At 45.7% G+C, this 15406-nt stretch overlaps 1 protein-coding gene across 1 annotated transcript in view; it reads right to left on the bottom strand.

Annotated features, from left to right (window-relative positions):
• Positions 1-3308: 3308 nt before the first annotated feature.
• Positions 3309-15406, bottom strand: part of LOC119964138 (lymphocyte expansion molecule-like) — a 33219-nt gene continuing 21121 nt past the window's right edge. Inside the window, exons 6-10 of the mRNA XM_038793437.1 lie at positions 14748-14888; positions 12326-12493; positions 12075-12197; positions 5939-6066; positions 3309-3639 (exon numbers count right to left, since the gene is read on the bottom strand). Coding sequence (XP_038649365.1) covers positions 3588-3639; positions 5939-6066; positions 12075-12197; positions 12326-12493; positions 14748-14888 — 612 coding nt within the window. The 3' untranslated portion in view covers positions 3309-3587. The remainder of the gene's footprint in view (positions 3640-5938; positions 6067-12074; positions 12198-12325; positions 12494-14747; positions 14889-15406) is intronic.

Raw genomic sequence — 15406 nt, 5'->3', positions numbered from 1 at the left:
AAGGCAGGCCAGCAGCACAGTTCAATTCCCGTACCAGCCTCTCCGAACAGGCGCCAAAATGTGGCAACTAGGGGCTTTTCACAGTAACTTCATTGAAGTCTACTGACAATAAGCGATTTTCATTTTTTCATTTCATTAACAAGCAAACTGGGGTTGAACACATCACACCGCATAATAAATTGCAGAAGCGACCAAGACAGATCGCACGCATTTTTCAGTATCCCACCCAGATATTCGTCAACACTGAGGCGACCAATCTTGTTGAAACTCTGTCGCTCTCATGAAGGACTCCAGTCTTCATCTTTGAAGATCTTGCCTTGGAATTCTCCCCAAAAGTTGCTCCAACTCAGTACCTCCCAGGGTTTCAATCTCAGCTCCAGAAGCTACGTTTCCCTGGATTCCGAGTCTATGGACATACTTAAATGCTGCAGTGTAAATTTGGCACTTATTTGACTCCTGACTTCACTGAGCAGGCAATTCCCTTGTGTTTCTCTGAACTCTGGTCTCCTCGATGTAACTAGTCGTTTCTGACTTCTGAGCCCTAACCCTACCAGCACAGAGCCAGTGACATTTTCGGCTCTTCCAGACATCTCAGGCCCTAACTAACTGGAGTCTTACCAACAACACCTTTCCTGCCTAGAGATAACTTATGTTTATCTTTCCTTAACTGCGACCCCACCCTGGCCCCCTGTCTAGGCCTTTGATTTGGATTCTGACGCTCCACTCCCAGTCACATTAAATGGTTTTCCTGATATTTTCCTTTTGCGCAAGCACACTGGGACTGTCCTTGGCCCAAAGAACTTCAAAATGACAGAATGCACATGCATTGGCCTCTCCTGGTCGATACATGCACAGAAACTCCCCAAGGCATGTTGGGACTTGAAGTAACCAGCCCTTGCTCACTTATAAGGCGAGCTTGGATCTCTGGTTTAGTTCAGTAGGCTAGACAGCTTGTTTGTGATGCGGAACAAGGCCAGCAGCGCATGTTCAATTCCCATACCAGCTGAGAATTCTGAATTCTCCCTCCGTGTACCCGAACAGGCGCCGGAATGTGGTGACTAGGGGCTTTCCCCAGTAACTTCATTGCAGTGTTAATGTAAGCCTACTTGTTACAATAATTAAGATTATTATTAGCTAATTCTCAGTCAACATCATCAACTATTGGATCATTATCACAATGGGGTGCAAGTTGGCTGTCATGTTTTCTACATTATAGATTACTTTAGAAGTGCAGTCACTTGTTGTAAAGTGATTTGGTTTGTGAATGATGCTATAATACTGCAAGTCTTTATCTATCTAAAGTCCAGGCTTGCACTTCAGTAACGAGGCACTGATGCACTGTCAGGGGTATCATCTTTCAGATGAGGCATGAAATCAGATACTCTCTGAGGTCATGTACAAGATTTGACGGCACATTTTTAAAACAAATGCAGTGTACATCTTCTGATGCCTTAGCCAACATTTCATCAACCAACACCTAAAAATAGATTTTGGCCATTTATTTCACTGCTTTGTATACACTGAGAGCCATCTTTCCCTACATTACAATAATGATTACCCATTAAATCTACTTTATTGGCTGTAAAGCACTTTGGAATGCCTGAGTTCCTAAAAGGCGGTATATAAAATATCTGGAATGGACTAAGAATTGGCTATCATAGAAGAGAGAGTCGGGACAAATGGATCATTCTCAGTTTGGCAGGCAGCGATTAGTGGGGTATTGCAAGGACCATTGCTTGGGCGGCAGCTATTCACAATCTATATCAGTGGTTTGGATGTTTAATATTTCACGGTTTACTGATGGCACAAAACTTGGTGGGACTGTGAATTATGAGAAGGATGCAAAGAGGCTTCAGGGAGGTTTAGACAGACCAAGGGAGTGGGCAAGAACATGGCAGTTGGAATATAATGTGGAAAAATATGAAGCTACCCACTTGGTAGGAAAAACAGTAATGCAGAGTATTTTTTAAATGGGGAGAGATTGGGGAGTATTGAAGTCCACGAGGGGTGTTCTTGTTCATATCTTATTGAAAGCTAACATGCAGGCGCTACAAGCAATTAGTAAGGCAAATGGTGTTAGCCTTTATTGCAAGAGTATTAGAGTACATGGGTCAGAAAGTCTTGTTAAAGCTGTAAAGAACTTTGATGAGACCACACCTGTCGTATTGTGTGTGCAGTTTTGGTCTCCCTATGTAAGGAAGGATACACGGGACATGGAGGGAATGCAATGCATTCACCAGATTAATCCGGGGTTGACGGGATTGTCCTTTGAGGAAAGATTGAGGAGATTGGATCTGTAATCTCTAGAGTCTTGAAGAATGAGATTTGCCCATTGAAGTGTACAAATCTCTTACAGGACTCAACAGGGTAGATGCACAAAGGTTTTTTCCCCTGGTTGTTGGGTTTAGAAAAATGGAACACAGTCTCAGAATAAGAGGTCGGCTATTTCGGACCAAGACGAGGAGGAATTTCTTCAGTCAGAAGATAATAAATCTTTGGAGATCTCTACCCCAGAGCATTGTGGGGGCTCAGTCATTAAATATGTTCAAAGCAGAAGTTGATAGATTTCTATATACCATTGACATTAAGGGATTTGAGGATAGCGTGAGAAGATGGCTTTGAGGTAGAAATTCATTCATGACCTAGTTCAATGGCAGCACAGAGTCAAGGCTGAATGACCTACTCCTGCTCCTATGTGTGTGCACGATTTGTGTCCAATAGCTGCAGCTATCAAAAAGCTGGGCCTTATGAAATTCCACTCACAAAAATGGGGCAAGAGAAAAAGGTTATGAGCTGAATTGACAGTAAGTCTATGTTTTGACTTTATGCCTTCTGGTTTGGGGAAAATCAGATTATCCAGTGGCGAATGAATTTGCATTTATATAGTGCCTTTCACATCCTAAAGAATTTACTTCGCAGATTGAAGAGCAATCACTATTGTTATACAAGTAAATGTCAGCCAGTTTATAGACTGCAATGTCTCACAAAGAGTAAGTAATGTTGATTGTTGGATAAATGATGGCCAAGGAACTGGAATAACTTCTTGTCTCTTCTTTGGTTCTGTGGAATTTTTTATTTAGCCAGTATCAAAGTAGACAAGGTTAACACTTGATTTGAAAGCAGCAACATTCCCTCTTTACTGCACTGAAGAGACAGCTTGGATTATATCTTTAAATCTTGGAGTGACGCTTGTCATCACGATTTCAGTGGAAAGAGTGCAATTGAGGTGTCTTTGTGTATGTGAGGACATGGTGATTCCTCGCAGGATCAAATAGCCAACACCAACACACTCTATCTAGACCCACACACATGAAGAATCCTCGCTTTATTTATCTCAATAGGACAGAAGAAAATAGCATAAACAACAAATTTAACAATAAAATAATGCCAATTATATCGAGGGACAACATTCATCTTCATGTTATTCATTCCTCCAGTTAGAGGCTCCTTTACTAGATTATAAAATCCAAGAAACAAGTTTATTTTGAATGCAATACACCATCGCTTTAAGTTTAATGAATTGTGAAAAGGTTTCTTGATAGATCTATTGAATCTTATATTCAAATAAGTTAAGGCACCAAACATTTTCAGTTGGTATCAGCTTCACCTGACCTGAGTTTTCCAAAGCCCAGACGCTCCCTAAAAATAGAAGAATAGTTATAGAATAAAAACACTCTTCAGTCGTTCAGCATTATTAATAACTCATGGTTCACTTCATCAGCAAAGTGATGCAAAGGGTCACCAACAGTGCTATCAAGTGACACTTACTCAGCAATAAGCTGTCCACTGATGCTCAGTTTGGGCTCCACCAAGGTCACTCAGCTCCTGCCCTCGTTACAACCTTGGTCCCAAAATGGACAAAAGAGTAGAACTCAAAAGGTGAAGTGAGTATGATGAGAATGACAGCCTTTGACATCAAGGCAGCACTTGATTGGTGTGTTACCAAGATGCCCTAGCACAGCTGAAGTCAATGGAAATCAGAAAGCTCTCCACTGGTTGGAGCCATATTGAGCACAAAGGAAAATGGGTGTGGTTGTTGGGGATCAATCATCTCAATCCCAGGACATCACTTCTCTATATTAGTACAACAGAAGTTAGGATGTTTGCTGACGATTGCACAATATGCAGCACCATTTGAGACTCCTCAGATACTGAAGTAGTCGGTGCACATAGCCAGCAAGACTGGGACAACATTCAGGCTGACAAGTGGCAAGTAACATTCATGTCACACAAGTGCCAGGCAATGACCATCTCCAACAAGGCAGAATCTGTCCATCACCCCATGACATTCAATGGCATTACCATTGCTGCATGCCCCACTATGAACATCCTGGGACCATTGACCAGAAACTGAACTGGACAAGCCATATAAATACTATGGCTACAAGAGCAGATCAGAGGCTGGGAATTCTGCAGAGAGTAATTCATCTCCTGAGTCCCAAAAGCCTCTGTACGATTTACAAGGCACAAGTGAAAATGTGATGGTATACTCTCCACTTGCCTAGGTGAGTGAACTCCAACAACAATCAGGATGCTTATCATACAGGACAAAGCATCAGTTTAGCAGCCCACCCACCACCTTCAACGTCCACTCCCTTCACTGCTGATGCATAGTGGCTGCAATGCATGTCATCTACAAGATGCACTGCATGAAACTCACCACAGCCCCTTCTCACCACTGCTCACTCCCTTCCAAGCCACACCCTCCTGACTTGGAACTATATCGCTATTCCCCTCACTGTCGCTGACTCAAAATCCAGGAAATTTCCAACAGCACTCTGAATGTAGCTTCACTACATGGACTGCAGTGGTTCAAGAAGATGGTTCAGCACCACCTTCAAGGGCAATTAGGGACGGGCAACTGGTACTGGCCTAATGTGATGCCCACATCCCATAAATGAATATTTTTAAAAGGGCACTATTGTCGGTAAGGAATGAAATGAAAATCACTTAATGTCACGAGTAGGCTTCAATTAAGTTACTGTGAAAAGCCCCTAGTCACCACATTCCGGCGCCTGTTCGGGGAGGCTGTTACGGGAATCGAACTGTGCTGCTGGCCTGCCTTGGTCTGCTTTCAAAGCCAGTGATTTAGCCCAGTGTGCTAAACAGTCCCTGATGCTAGAATGCTTTGCACTCAAATCCCACATCAGGACTTGCTGGCCACAGAATACCCAGCCACTGGTGCAGGCAAACCTGTGTTTATCTGTGCCAGGCTCGAGCCCAGATAAATGGGCAACTTCTGCGACAGGAGGGCATCACCTACCAAATCCAAAAATGCTATGAATGGAGATGGAGGAGGATGAGCAACCAATATTATGATGATCCAATGTAACATGGGAGGTGATGGCATTGTGATATTGTCACTGGACTAGTAAACCAGAGACCCAGGGTAATGCTGCAGGGACCCAGGTTCAAATCCCACCACTGCAGATGGTGAAATTTGAATTCAATAAATGTTTGGAATTAAAAAGTCTAATGATGACCATGAATACCATTGGCATTTGTTATTTTTAAAAACCTGTGGTTAATGGCCTTTAGTGAAGGAAATCCACCATCCTTACCCGATCTGGCCTACATATGACTCCAGATTCACAGCCATGTGGTTGACTCTTAACTCCCCTCTCAAGGGCAATTAAGGATGAACCAATTAAATAAAACACAGAACAAAGCTGATAGGGAGAGACTTCAATCAATTCAACTAGTTTAGAAAGCCCAAGTCCGATTTGGCAACGCAAATTGACTTTAGTGCATCAAGGAAAACGCAGGAGGAAATACTTATCTTGACTGGGTTTTCATAAAATACTCAGAAAGCATACATGGTGTAGGCATCATTTCCTGGGAGCAATATCCACAACTTCATTTAGGAATCAGAAATATTGAAAACCAGGAGCTAGGCACAAAGTTTGTAATGGTGGTAATTCAATGTATATAAACTTACTGCATGTACTTGTCCCTTTCCATATTGCTGAGGTAACGTTGTGTCTTGGACTTAAATGACGAGTTGTGGCCGTTTGTTGCTTTTGGATCATATTTAGTGGGGTCATAACGACCTACGGCAACATTGTTCTGCAACAAAACAAAATCATTGGTACGTTAATAAGAAGAGTTCCCCTTCATTCGGCCAAGCTTTTCCCTTAATGAAAGATTAATTTCCCTCATCCCAGCATACTCAAGCTTCATGCATTCTTGTTGAAAATGGCACCTATTTTTCAATATCACCCTCTTTAAAATAAATGTATAGTACCTCCATATTTTTGAATGTGTCTGTAATCTGTGTCCCTCTCTTTAATTATAAATCTGACCGTTAACATTTCTTGGTATGATAATAACTCACAATTCAGTAGTGCCCAATCCACTTTAGACTGTACCTTGTTTAATGTGAACAATGTCCTCTGTGGATCATTCAACCTGGAAACAGAACAGCCAGGGGAAACATTGGGCGCGATTCTCCGCCCCCCACGACGGGTCGGAGAATAGCGGGAGGGCCTTCCCGACATTTTTCCCGACCTCCCGCTATTTCCCCCCCCCCCCCCCCCCCCCACAGCCGCCCCACGACACGAATCGCTGCTCGCCGTTTTTTTACGGCGAGCAGCGATTCTCCCCTATCCGATGGGCTGAGTTCCCAGGCCTTTACGGCCGATTTTCACGAATTTAAACACACCTGCTTTCACAGTTCGTGAAAACGGCCGCAAAGTGCCGTTCTGCACAACCATGCCACCGATTGGCACGGCCGCACCACGGGTCCGATTCCCGCGCACTCTTTGTCCCTCCGCCGCCCCGCAGGATCAGTCCGCGGGGCGGCTGAGGGGCATGACGGACCGTGCATGCGCGGGTTTGACGCATATGCGTGATGATGTCATCCACGCATGCCCGGGTTGGAGCCGTCCAACCCGTGCATGCGCGGCTGACATCATCGTACGTGTCAGCCGCCGTGAGTCTTGGCGGCCGGGTTTAGCGAACGTTCGCTAAACCCGCGATGCCGTTCTTCCCGGGGCCGCGATGCTAGCCCCGACCGGGGGGTGAATCGGGTCCCGGGAGGGGGCGCGGAGGCTGCCGTGAAACACGGCCGGTTTCACGGCAGCCTTTACGACTCTCCGCATTTGCGGAGAATCGCGCCCATTGGGTCTGATTCTCCGGAAAGATTTCTAAGTGTGGTAGCGAGCGGAACTGCCACAAGCTTCCCCGCACTCAGCCCAGCGAGGTCGGCAACGCTATTCAACATTAATTGGTCCACTTAATGACGTCCCATGGGCTTCTTGCCGCAAATGAAGGCTTGCCAGTCGATTCATCGGCACCGTACTCACCAGCCCCGCCAACAAGGTCGAGCAGCACTTAAAAGGCTCTTGCACAGTCAACCCCATCCGGCTCACAACAATGGCGCCTAGGATACCAGCTCCAAGATTCGAGGATGGAGATCTGGCTAGGCTCCTAAACGCAGTGGAGGCCAAGAGGGATGTCCAGTCCCCCAGAGGGTCCTGGAAGGTCAGTCACAGGGCTTGAGTGCTGCCTGGGATGAGGTGGCAGTGGTTGTGAGCACCGGGAGTATGATCAGGAGGACTGGCCCCCAGTGCCGGAAAAAAATCAATAGCCTACACTGGGCAGCACTACTGAGTGGACACCAATGCCCCCCCCCCCCCCCCCCCCACCCACCCCAGACCCCACCACTGTGAACTACACATGTGGATAACAATGCCCTCTCTGCCTCTCCTCAGAAAGAGCTCTCCCATCGGGAGAAGGCCCAGACTGGCGGTGGGCTGCTGGACATAAGAATCCTCATCTCTTTCGAGGAGCGGGCCCTGGGGGTGACTGGGGTGGCTGAGGACAGAGCGGAGGCTGGCAGACATTGCAGAGTTGAAGAACCATCGGACTCCACTTGAAGGGCTTGTCAAACATGAGTTGTTATTACCTTTCTGACTGACCCATCCCTTCCTCTGACCACATGTCCATTCTCCCGCAGGTGCTCCAGCCGACGGCATCAACCCATCCCGGGTGGCCCCCTCCCATCAGACCACCTTGGATGGGAGTACTGAGGAAGATACGATCGAGGCATCACAGCTGTCATCCCCACCCTCCACCAGTGCAGATACACACACCTCGGTGGGAAATGTTAGAGATCAGACTTCTGGGGCACAATCTGGTGAGCACCACACAGATGATGATGCAGGTGGAGGCAGGACACCATGTGAGACAGCAGTTGAAGGCTGCTAGATCCCAGGACCCAGATGCTGATGCTGAGCCTCTATACAGATCCTGAGCCTCTAGTACAGGTTTACCCGGAGCTGATGGAGACATTAGGGTGCAGCCAGGACATTCAAAGGGGGATGTCAGCGACACTACAGCAGGTCCGAAGACGATTGGAGGAGTCCCAGAGCCTACGAGCGCAGGAGATGTCATCGGCAATGCGTGGCATCGAGGCCAACACTGCTAGGGTTGGGACCGCAGAGGAGAGCCTGGTGCATGACGTTGGCACCATTAGTAGAGATGTCCAAGGCGTCAAGCAATTGGTGAGAATCTCGACAAAATGTGCACCTCACTGGGAGATGTCACCCAGTACTAAGCTGACCTTAATGAAGTTCTGCGGGACATGTCCCACTCTCAGAGGGGAATGGACGAGGCGCAGTGGAGCTTGTCCCAGTCACAGGTGGACATTGCTGAGCCACTGGAGAGTATGGCCCAATGATTGAGGAGCATTGCCAAGGGCGTCAACACGATGGTGCGGACTCTGGGGAGCCGCCAGATAATGCAGGGGCAGCCGGGGCACGAACCAGCTGCCCCTCCGTCCCATGGTAAACCCCAGGGCCCTATGGGGACAGAGCGGGAGGAGGGGCGCTGAGTGCCAACCAGGATCCGTCCCATGGAAAGGGGATGGTGGTCACCGGCCCCCCCAAGTTCCAGTCCTCTCGTGAGGCTGCGTCTCGAAGTCGGCACACGGGAGTGGCGGCAATGACTGTGCATGTGCCACTGACAAGTGAGCCGGTGCCCTCCGACCACCAGGGCCCCCAGAGGGTGTCCGCCAGGGGTGTTGAAGGCCATGGGATGTGGTAAGTAGCTGGCAGCCTCCACCTCTGATGTGCATCCTGGGGACAAACCCAGTCTTAGTGGTAAAGCTAGGAAGGCAAAGCACATCGAAGATCACTGAGGGCACTGGGGGAGGGGGGAGGAGGAGAGGGGTTGCAGGGGTGGGGGGGATGGGCGGCACTATCGGGAGAATTGTCACACAAAATAAACACCCTTGTGCATAACTAATATGATGCCTCTGTCACTTTCTTCCACAATGCGGGCCAACCTCTGAACCCTTAGCCCATCTCTCCGGGCATCTCCCCGTGGCAACCACCCACCCTCTGGCCGTGGACATGTTACCAAAGCTATGTCCCATCCCCTGGATGTTCGGATGTTGGCTACTACATGTGTGGTATTGTCTCCAGCAGTGTTCAAGCACAGTGTCTACGCATCGAGGTGTGATTGGGATGTTAGGCAATGACTCCCACATGCTACATGGCCCACCCATGGGAATCCACTTGGGTTGTGTGAAATGCTCACTTAACCACGATTGCCAATTCCCTATTAGCGATAGCCTTCAGCCGAACGGCCAGTGGCCTCAGCAGTCAATGGGCATTATGGGTGGGCAGTAAGGTAGACGGGCAGGGACAAGGGCTGCCATCAGAATGGATACACACTATCCAGTGGTCGGCATGGCGGAGTCACGTGCGGTTGTTCCCCAGTCCCCCCTCCCAGCGCATGTCCGTGTTACCTCGACTGGTAGCTGTTTTTCACATACTGTCCTGCACTTCCTTGCTCGGTTACCATCTGGATTGCTTTCCATACTGTATGGTCTGTCAAGTGTGACTGTGAGCTCGGGGGGACGATGACTATGTTTGCTTATTTAATTTTAATTTATTTTTAAGTTTTCTTGTTGTTTACTGGGTTTGGGGCGGTGGGGGGGGGGGGGATGTGATACATGCGTTGATACGGTCTTGGGGGTGTTACAGATGTTATGGGGTTATATTGTTGCTTTTCATTGCTTGTTGTTATATTTTCTGTAAACAATTCCAATAAAGATTATTTTTTAAAAAGCGTGACTGTGAGTTCAAACACTTTCTTGACATTGCATTGAACTGTGCTGGTCAGTTGACCTTCAGTTTCACAGCCATATCTTTGTGTACAGTCTGTTGTTCCATAGTGATTTTTTGTATGGTCAAGATCCATTCCTTTTGGCTCGTCTGATTCATTTTCAACCATTATACCATCAGTATCCTTTGTATAATCTGATGCTTCGCTGCACTTTATGGTCTCAGGTTCCTGGGGATGACCCGATGTATCGTTGAGTTTTGTGACATCAGTCTTTTCTGGATGATCTGTTTTATCTTTGATCTCTTGGTGCTCTTCTTCTAGTGTCAACTTCTCCAAGATGTAATTTCCTTGTTCGCTGTTCACCATTGATGTGCTCTCACTTGATTTGTTCATTGTTGCACTCTGATTGTCAGCCTTTGTACAGTCCAGCTGAGATCTGTCAGTCTCGCTTTTGTCCTGCACACCTTGTATACTACTTGTAATCACTTGGTCACTATTCGCAAATAAAGTGGGTAGACCTTCATAGTCTTGATTTGGTTGTTCATTATCCGTTTCCTCACTGTTGTCCTTACTGGCAAGTACAGTGGATAGACTTTCAGAGTCTTCTTTTTCTAGCTCAGCAAATATATGAGATAGACCTTCATAGACTGCTCCTTCTGGTTCAGGAACTAAACTAGATAGACTGTCATAGTCATCTTCTTCTTGTTGTTCATTTGTCAGATATTACTGTCGTCCGATGTTGCAATGATCTGCCATTCCATCAATGTATTGGATTTGTCTACCTTTAATAATACGCTAATTAGATTTTCAATCGCGATACTAACGGAATGATCAGTTCAGCCGAATATTTCTGCCATATCTGCGTAATACTCTTCAATGTAGGAGTTATCGTCTTTATTTTTAGATTTGTTAACATTTTCTTATTGTTGTTTGCTGCAGGGCAGCACGGTGGCCTAGTGGTTAGCACAACCGCCTCACGGCGCTGAGGTCCCAGGTTCGATCCCGGCTCTGGGTCACTGTCCGTGTGGAGTTTGCACATTCTCCCCGTGTCTGCGTGGGTTTCGCCCCCACAACCCAAAAATGTGCAGAGTAGGTGGATTGGCCACGCTAAATTGCCCCTTAATTGGAAAAAATAATTGGGTAATCTAAATTTATTTAAAAAAATTTAAAAAATTGTTGTTTGCTGCAAACATTTTGTTCCATGGTGCTGCAAAAATCTTCTTCAGCTCTTTGTTCAAATTCAGGCAATGTTCTGCCTTGGGAGGTGAAATGTTGTTGTTTGGTGCCTTTTAAACGGTTTTTTTCGATTGTCAGGCATTTCTTTTCGTACGTGGGTGTGGCCACAACATCCTGATGTCATCACGTCTGTGACATCATGCTCAAATACCCATTGTGCATTCGCAAATCGATCCTGTCCGGAGTGCGCTTTTTTTCAAGTGCGCATGACGTCATGAAGCGGTATTCTTCCGGACCGCTTCGTTTATTAATGTGCGCATATCCGAACTGGTCTCGTACATGCACAGAACGTTCAACGTGTGAATCGCGTTTTTTCTTTAGGTGCGCTGGCGCAAATCGGCCATCTTCTTGAGTGCGCTGAATTTCAAGCTGGACTGAGTTGAGAATTTTGACGCCACATTCCCGATTCAACATTTTGGCACATCTACTTTTAGGTTCTTTACTCGCACGGCACATTTTAATTGGATCTTCCAGCATCATTTTTTGTTGAGCTTTTAATTTCTTTTAAGCTCACAATAGTTATCAAATATACATATCATCACAAGCAACAGACTCTAGCCCATTCGGCACGTGAGATCTGCTTATGGCAAAATTATTGAACTATCCTAGACTAACCTCACTGGTGTGAGTGAGTGAGGACTGAGTGAGTGAGTGAGGAGTGAGTGAGTGAGTGAGTGAGTGAGTGAGTGAGTGAGTGAGGGGGGAGGGAGGGAGGAAGAGAAGGCAGGAGCGAGTGAGCGAGCGAGCTACACAGATCTCTCACTTACATGGTTAAAAGTGAGCATTTTCACAGGTATACGGCCACCCCGGCTTGTGGACGACAAAAATGGAGGTGGCTTTCGATTTTCTGGTCTGGAAAGGTCTCTCACATCGTAAAAGGCAGTCTTGCCCTGTTGAACAGCAGGAGAACAAGATTATAAGTCAGAGCATCAATGCCACATAAAGTAAAACACAATGAAATAAATGTCAACTGTTTCTCAGAGAAAGCTGGAATAAAGCAGCAGCCCTGGAGACTAACTACTGGCGGTCGAATCATATTCAGCCCGCTGTAGAATATTCTGTCCACTGGGGGAAATGGGTACTGCTCGATCATGCTGAACTTTCCATGTCTTTTCTTTGCTGAACTTAAAAGATCATCAGTGAATGACTGAAATTTGTACATTCCAGGATAGAGGTTCAGTGGGTCCTAAAAGAGAAAAGACAAACACAGTTTTCTTTCAGTCATTTATTCCAGATCTTTCCTACTGTAGGGAACTTAGAACTTGTGTCTTCTATACACACATCTGTAAATCTAAAAATAAAGACGATAACAGGTTTTAATGTGTTTATCTGTATTTAAGCACAGTGCTGCAAATTATCAACGAGTCAATGTATTTTGCAATTTTGACAGGAATTATGAGTTCTTTTCACAATACTTTTGACTATGTTAAACACTGACTTTGTGGTATTTGAGAATTGTTGAAGAGGCATCCAAGTTAAAAGAAAATAGTGATCAGCAATAACAGAATGGAATTATTTTGTCTAAGACAAAATTTGTTATGCAAATATGATTTTTCAAAATTCATTCATGGGATCGCATTGCATTCCTAATTCCCCTTGGGAAAGTGGCGATGAACCACTTCAATCCATCTGTTGTAAGTAACCCTAGAGTGCTGTAAGGAAGGAATTTCCAGAATCTTGACCCAGTGACAGTGAAGGAAGCATATGGTTCATGGTCAGCATGGTGTGTGATTCGGAGGGGAATTTTCAGGTGATGGGGTTCCCATGCATTTGCAGACCTTGTTCCTATCGGTGAATTACCTCTCGTGTCTCCATGGGTGACTTTCTCTCGGGGCAGGTTTGGACCTGACCAACTGACATGCTCTCTTATGATAAGGACAAGGAGAGAAGCACAGGAGAGGAGAAGCACGTCCTCCAGAGGTCATTATATTACATTCCAGCAGAATGTTTATGGTATTTACCCGCTCTGCGACCTCTCTCCATTTCTGATGTCTAATTTTGTCTGGCACGGTAACCCATCAGAGGGGAAGTGGACCCCCTTCACCTCCTTCACTACATCAAAAAACCTGGGGATGTGTGGTTCAAGCAATTCTGCCTATTGCTCCACAGGATCACTGGCCTCTTAACCTATCCTTGAAGACACTGCAAACTACCTTTTTGGAGGGTGTCTCCTGCAGATCTCATGCCCCATCACACTCGAATGGGCCAGCTGCCTATTGGGACCACATTTTGCACCAGCAGCGGTGTCTGCACTGTGTGTGAAATATTGGTTCCAATGAGGCTTAACTCCATTCACACTTCACCGGTGTGAGTTTTATTTTTCCCCAGGATTTTTCAAACCTGAGCGAGACTACCAATTTAATATCATTGAGTACAAAATTATATTTGGTGTTGTGCTCAGTACTGAGAAATAGGGACTGAGGCAACCTGAATACATCGTTGTTAAGACTCATAGATAGCCATCTTTCATCCCATTGTATAAATGGATTCATACTACACTAGTCAGGAAACAATGGGGCATAAATTCAATCTTGTTGCATCCAAACCTTACCATAAAACTGATGTAATAATAACTCATACGGTAGAGCAGCATCCCACAATCAATTTGCACAGTTTTGGGGCCAGCGGTATGGTGAGAGCAATAGAGGGCTTATTTCAATCTTGAAATTATGTTTTTCCTACCTTCACATTAATATTTCAGGCTGTTGCCCCACACCTAATGCCTCATTCCAGGCAAGATTCGAAAGGCCAGATTGACAAGCTGGCATCCACAATTATGGATTGGTCCGAGGATTGGCCAATAAAGGACCAAGGACAAATTTAGGACATCCTTCAGGCTCTCTCTTCTGGCGCATGAATCCAGCACACTCCATCATTTGCAATCCTCTTTTTTCTATTTGTTCTTGGGAGGTGGGGGTCACTGGCTGGGCCAGCATTTGTTGCCCATCCCTAATTCCCCTTGAACCAAGTGGCTTGCTAGGCCATTTCAGTGGGGGGCAGTTAAGAGTCAACCACATTGTTGTGTGCGTCTGGAGTCACATTTAGGCCAGACTGGGTAAGGATGGCAGATTTCCTTCCCTAAAGGACATTAGTGAACCAGTTGGGTTTTTATGACAATCGACAATCGTTTCATGGTCACCATTAGACATTTAATTCCAGATTTCTTTTTACTGAATTCAAATTTCACCATCTAGGATTCGAACCTGGGACACCAGAGCATTACTACGGGTCTCTGAATTACTGGTCCAGTGACAATACCACTACCCCACTGTCTCCCCTAAATCAGGTGGTATTGAATTTTAGGCCTCAGTGTTTTCACTCAGTGCTCAATACTTCATAGCAATCCTCAGTGATCCACAGATTTACAGCCGACCTAAAGCACCGCAAGAAAAATAAAGCAGTGAATTTGAGACAAAGATAATTGTTTTATATATACATACCGTTGCAAGATGCCCAGTTTTGATCCGATCACTCCGTTCTCCTGTAAAGAGGTCGTAGGGGCCACGTTTACTGACCACTCGCGTCATTAATTTATCTATGCTATTTCCGAGGTCGTAGGTACTTGGTGCCAAGTCACAACCCTGGAAAAGGATGTATGATCTTTTCAAAGTGACGAACGTAATACTGAGAATTACCTGAAAATTACTGCCAGCGAAGTTACTGCAGAAGTGGTCATTAAACATTCTACTTAGATTTCAGTGGAGGGATTTACCTACTCAAGGTAAAGATGTTAGGTCTTGTTAAAATAATGGACAAGGGAATATCATGCAATCATTATTTTCTGCTCATAATGTCAACAGTAATTTCTGGGCATGTACATTTCATACCCCAGTTAGTGTTTGAATTCAGGAACAGTACTGAATTCAAGCGAAAGGTCATTTTCAACTTGGTTGTTTGGACAGTAACCCGGTTGTAGAACCTGGCTGCTTTTCATTGCCTTTTGAAATTAATGTCATGAAAATTGGACGGGTTCAGCAAATGGGGGCCAATCCAATCTCTCAGGCTCATGAGCAAGCGGTGAAGACAAAAGTTATCTCTGAGGAGTCCAAGAGGTTTGGTTCCTTGGGTGCTTTTTTCACACTTGGCAGATGATACTGGT

The sequence above is a fragment of the Scyliorhinus canicula genome, chromosome 4 (genome assembly GCF_902713615.1).
Source record: "Scyliorhinus canicula chromosome 4, sScyCan1.1, whole genome shotgun sequence".
Classification (NCBI taxonomy): domain Eukaryota; kingdom Metazoa; phylum Chordata; class Chondrichthyes; order Carcharhiniformes; family Scyliorhinidae; genus Scyliorhinus; species Scyliorhinus canicula.
This window is presented reverse-complemented; position numbering and strand designations above follow the sequence as displayed.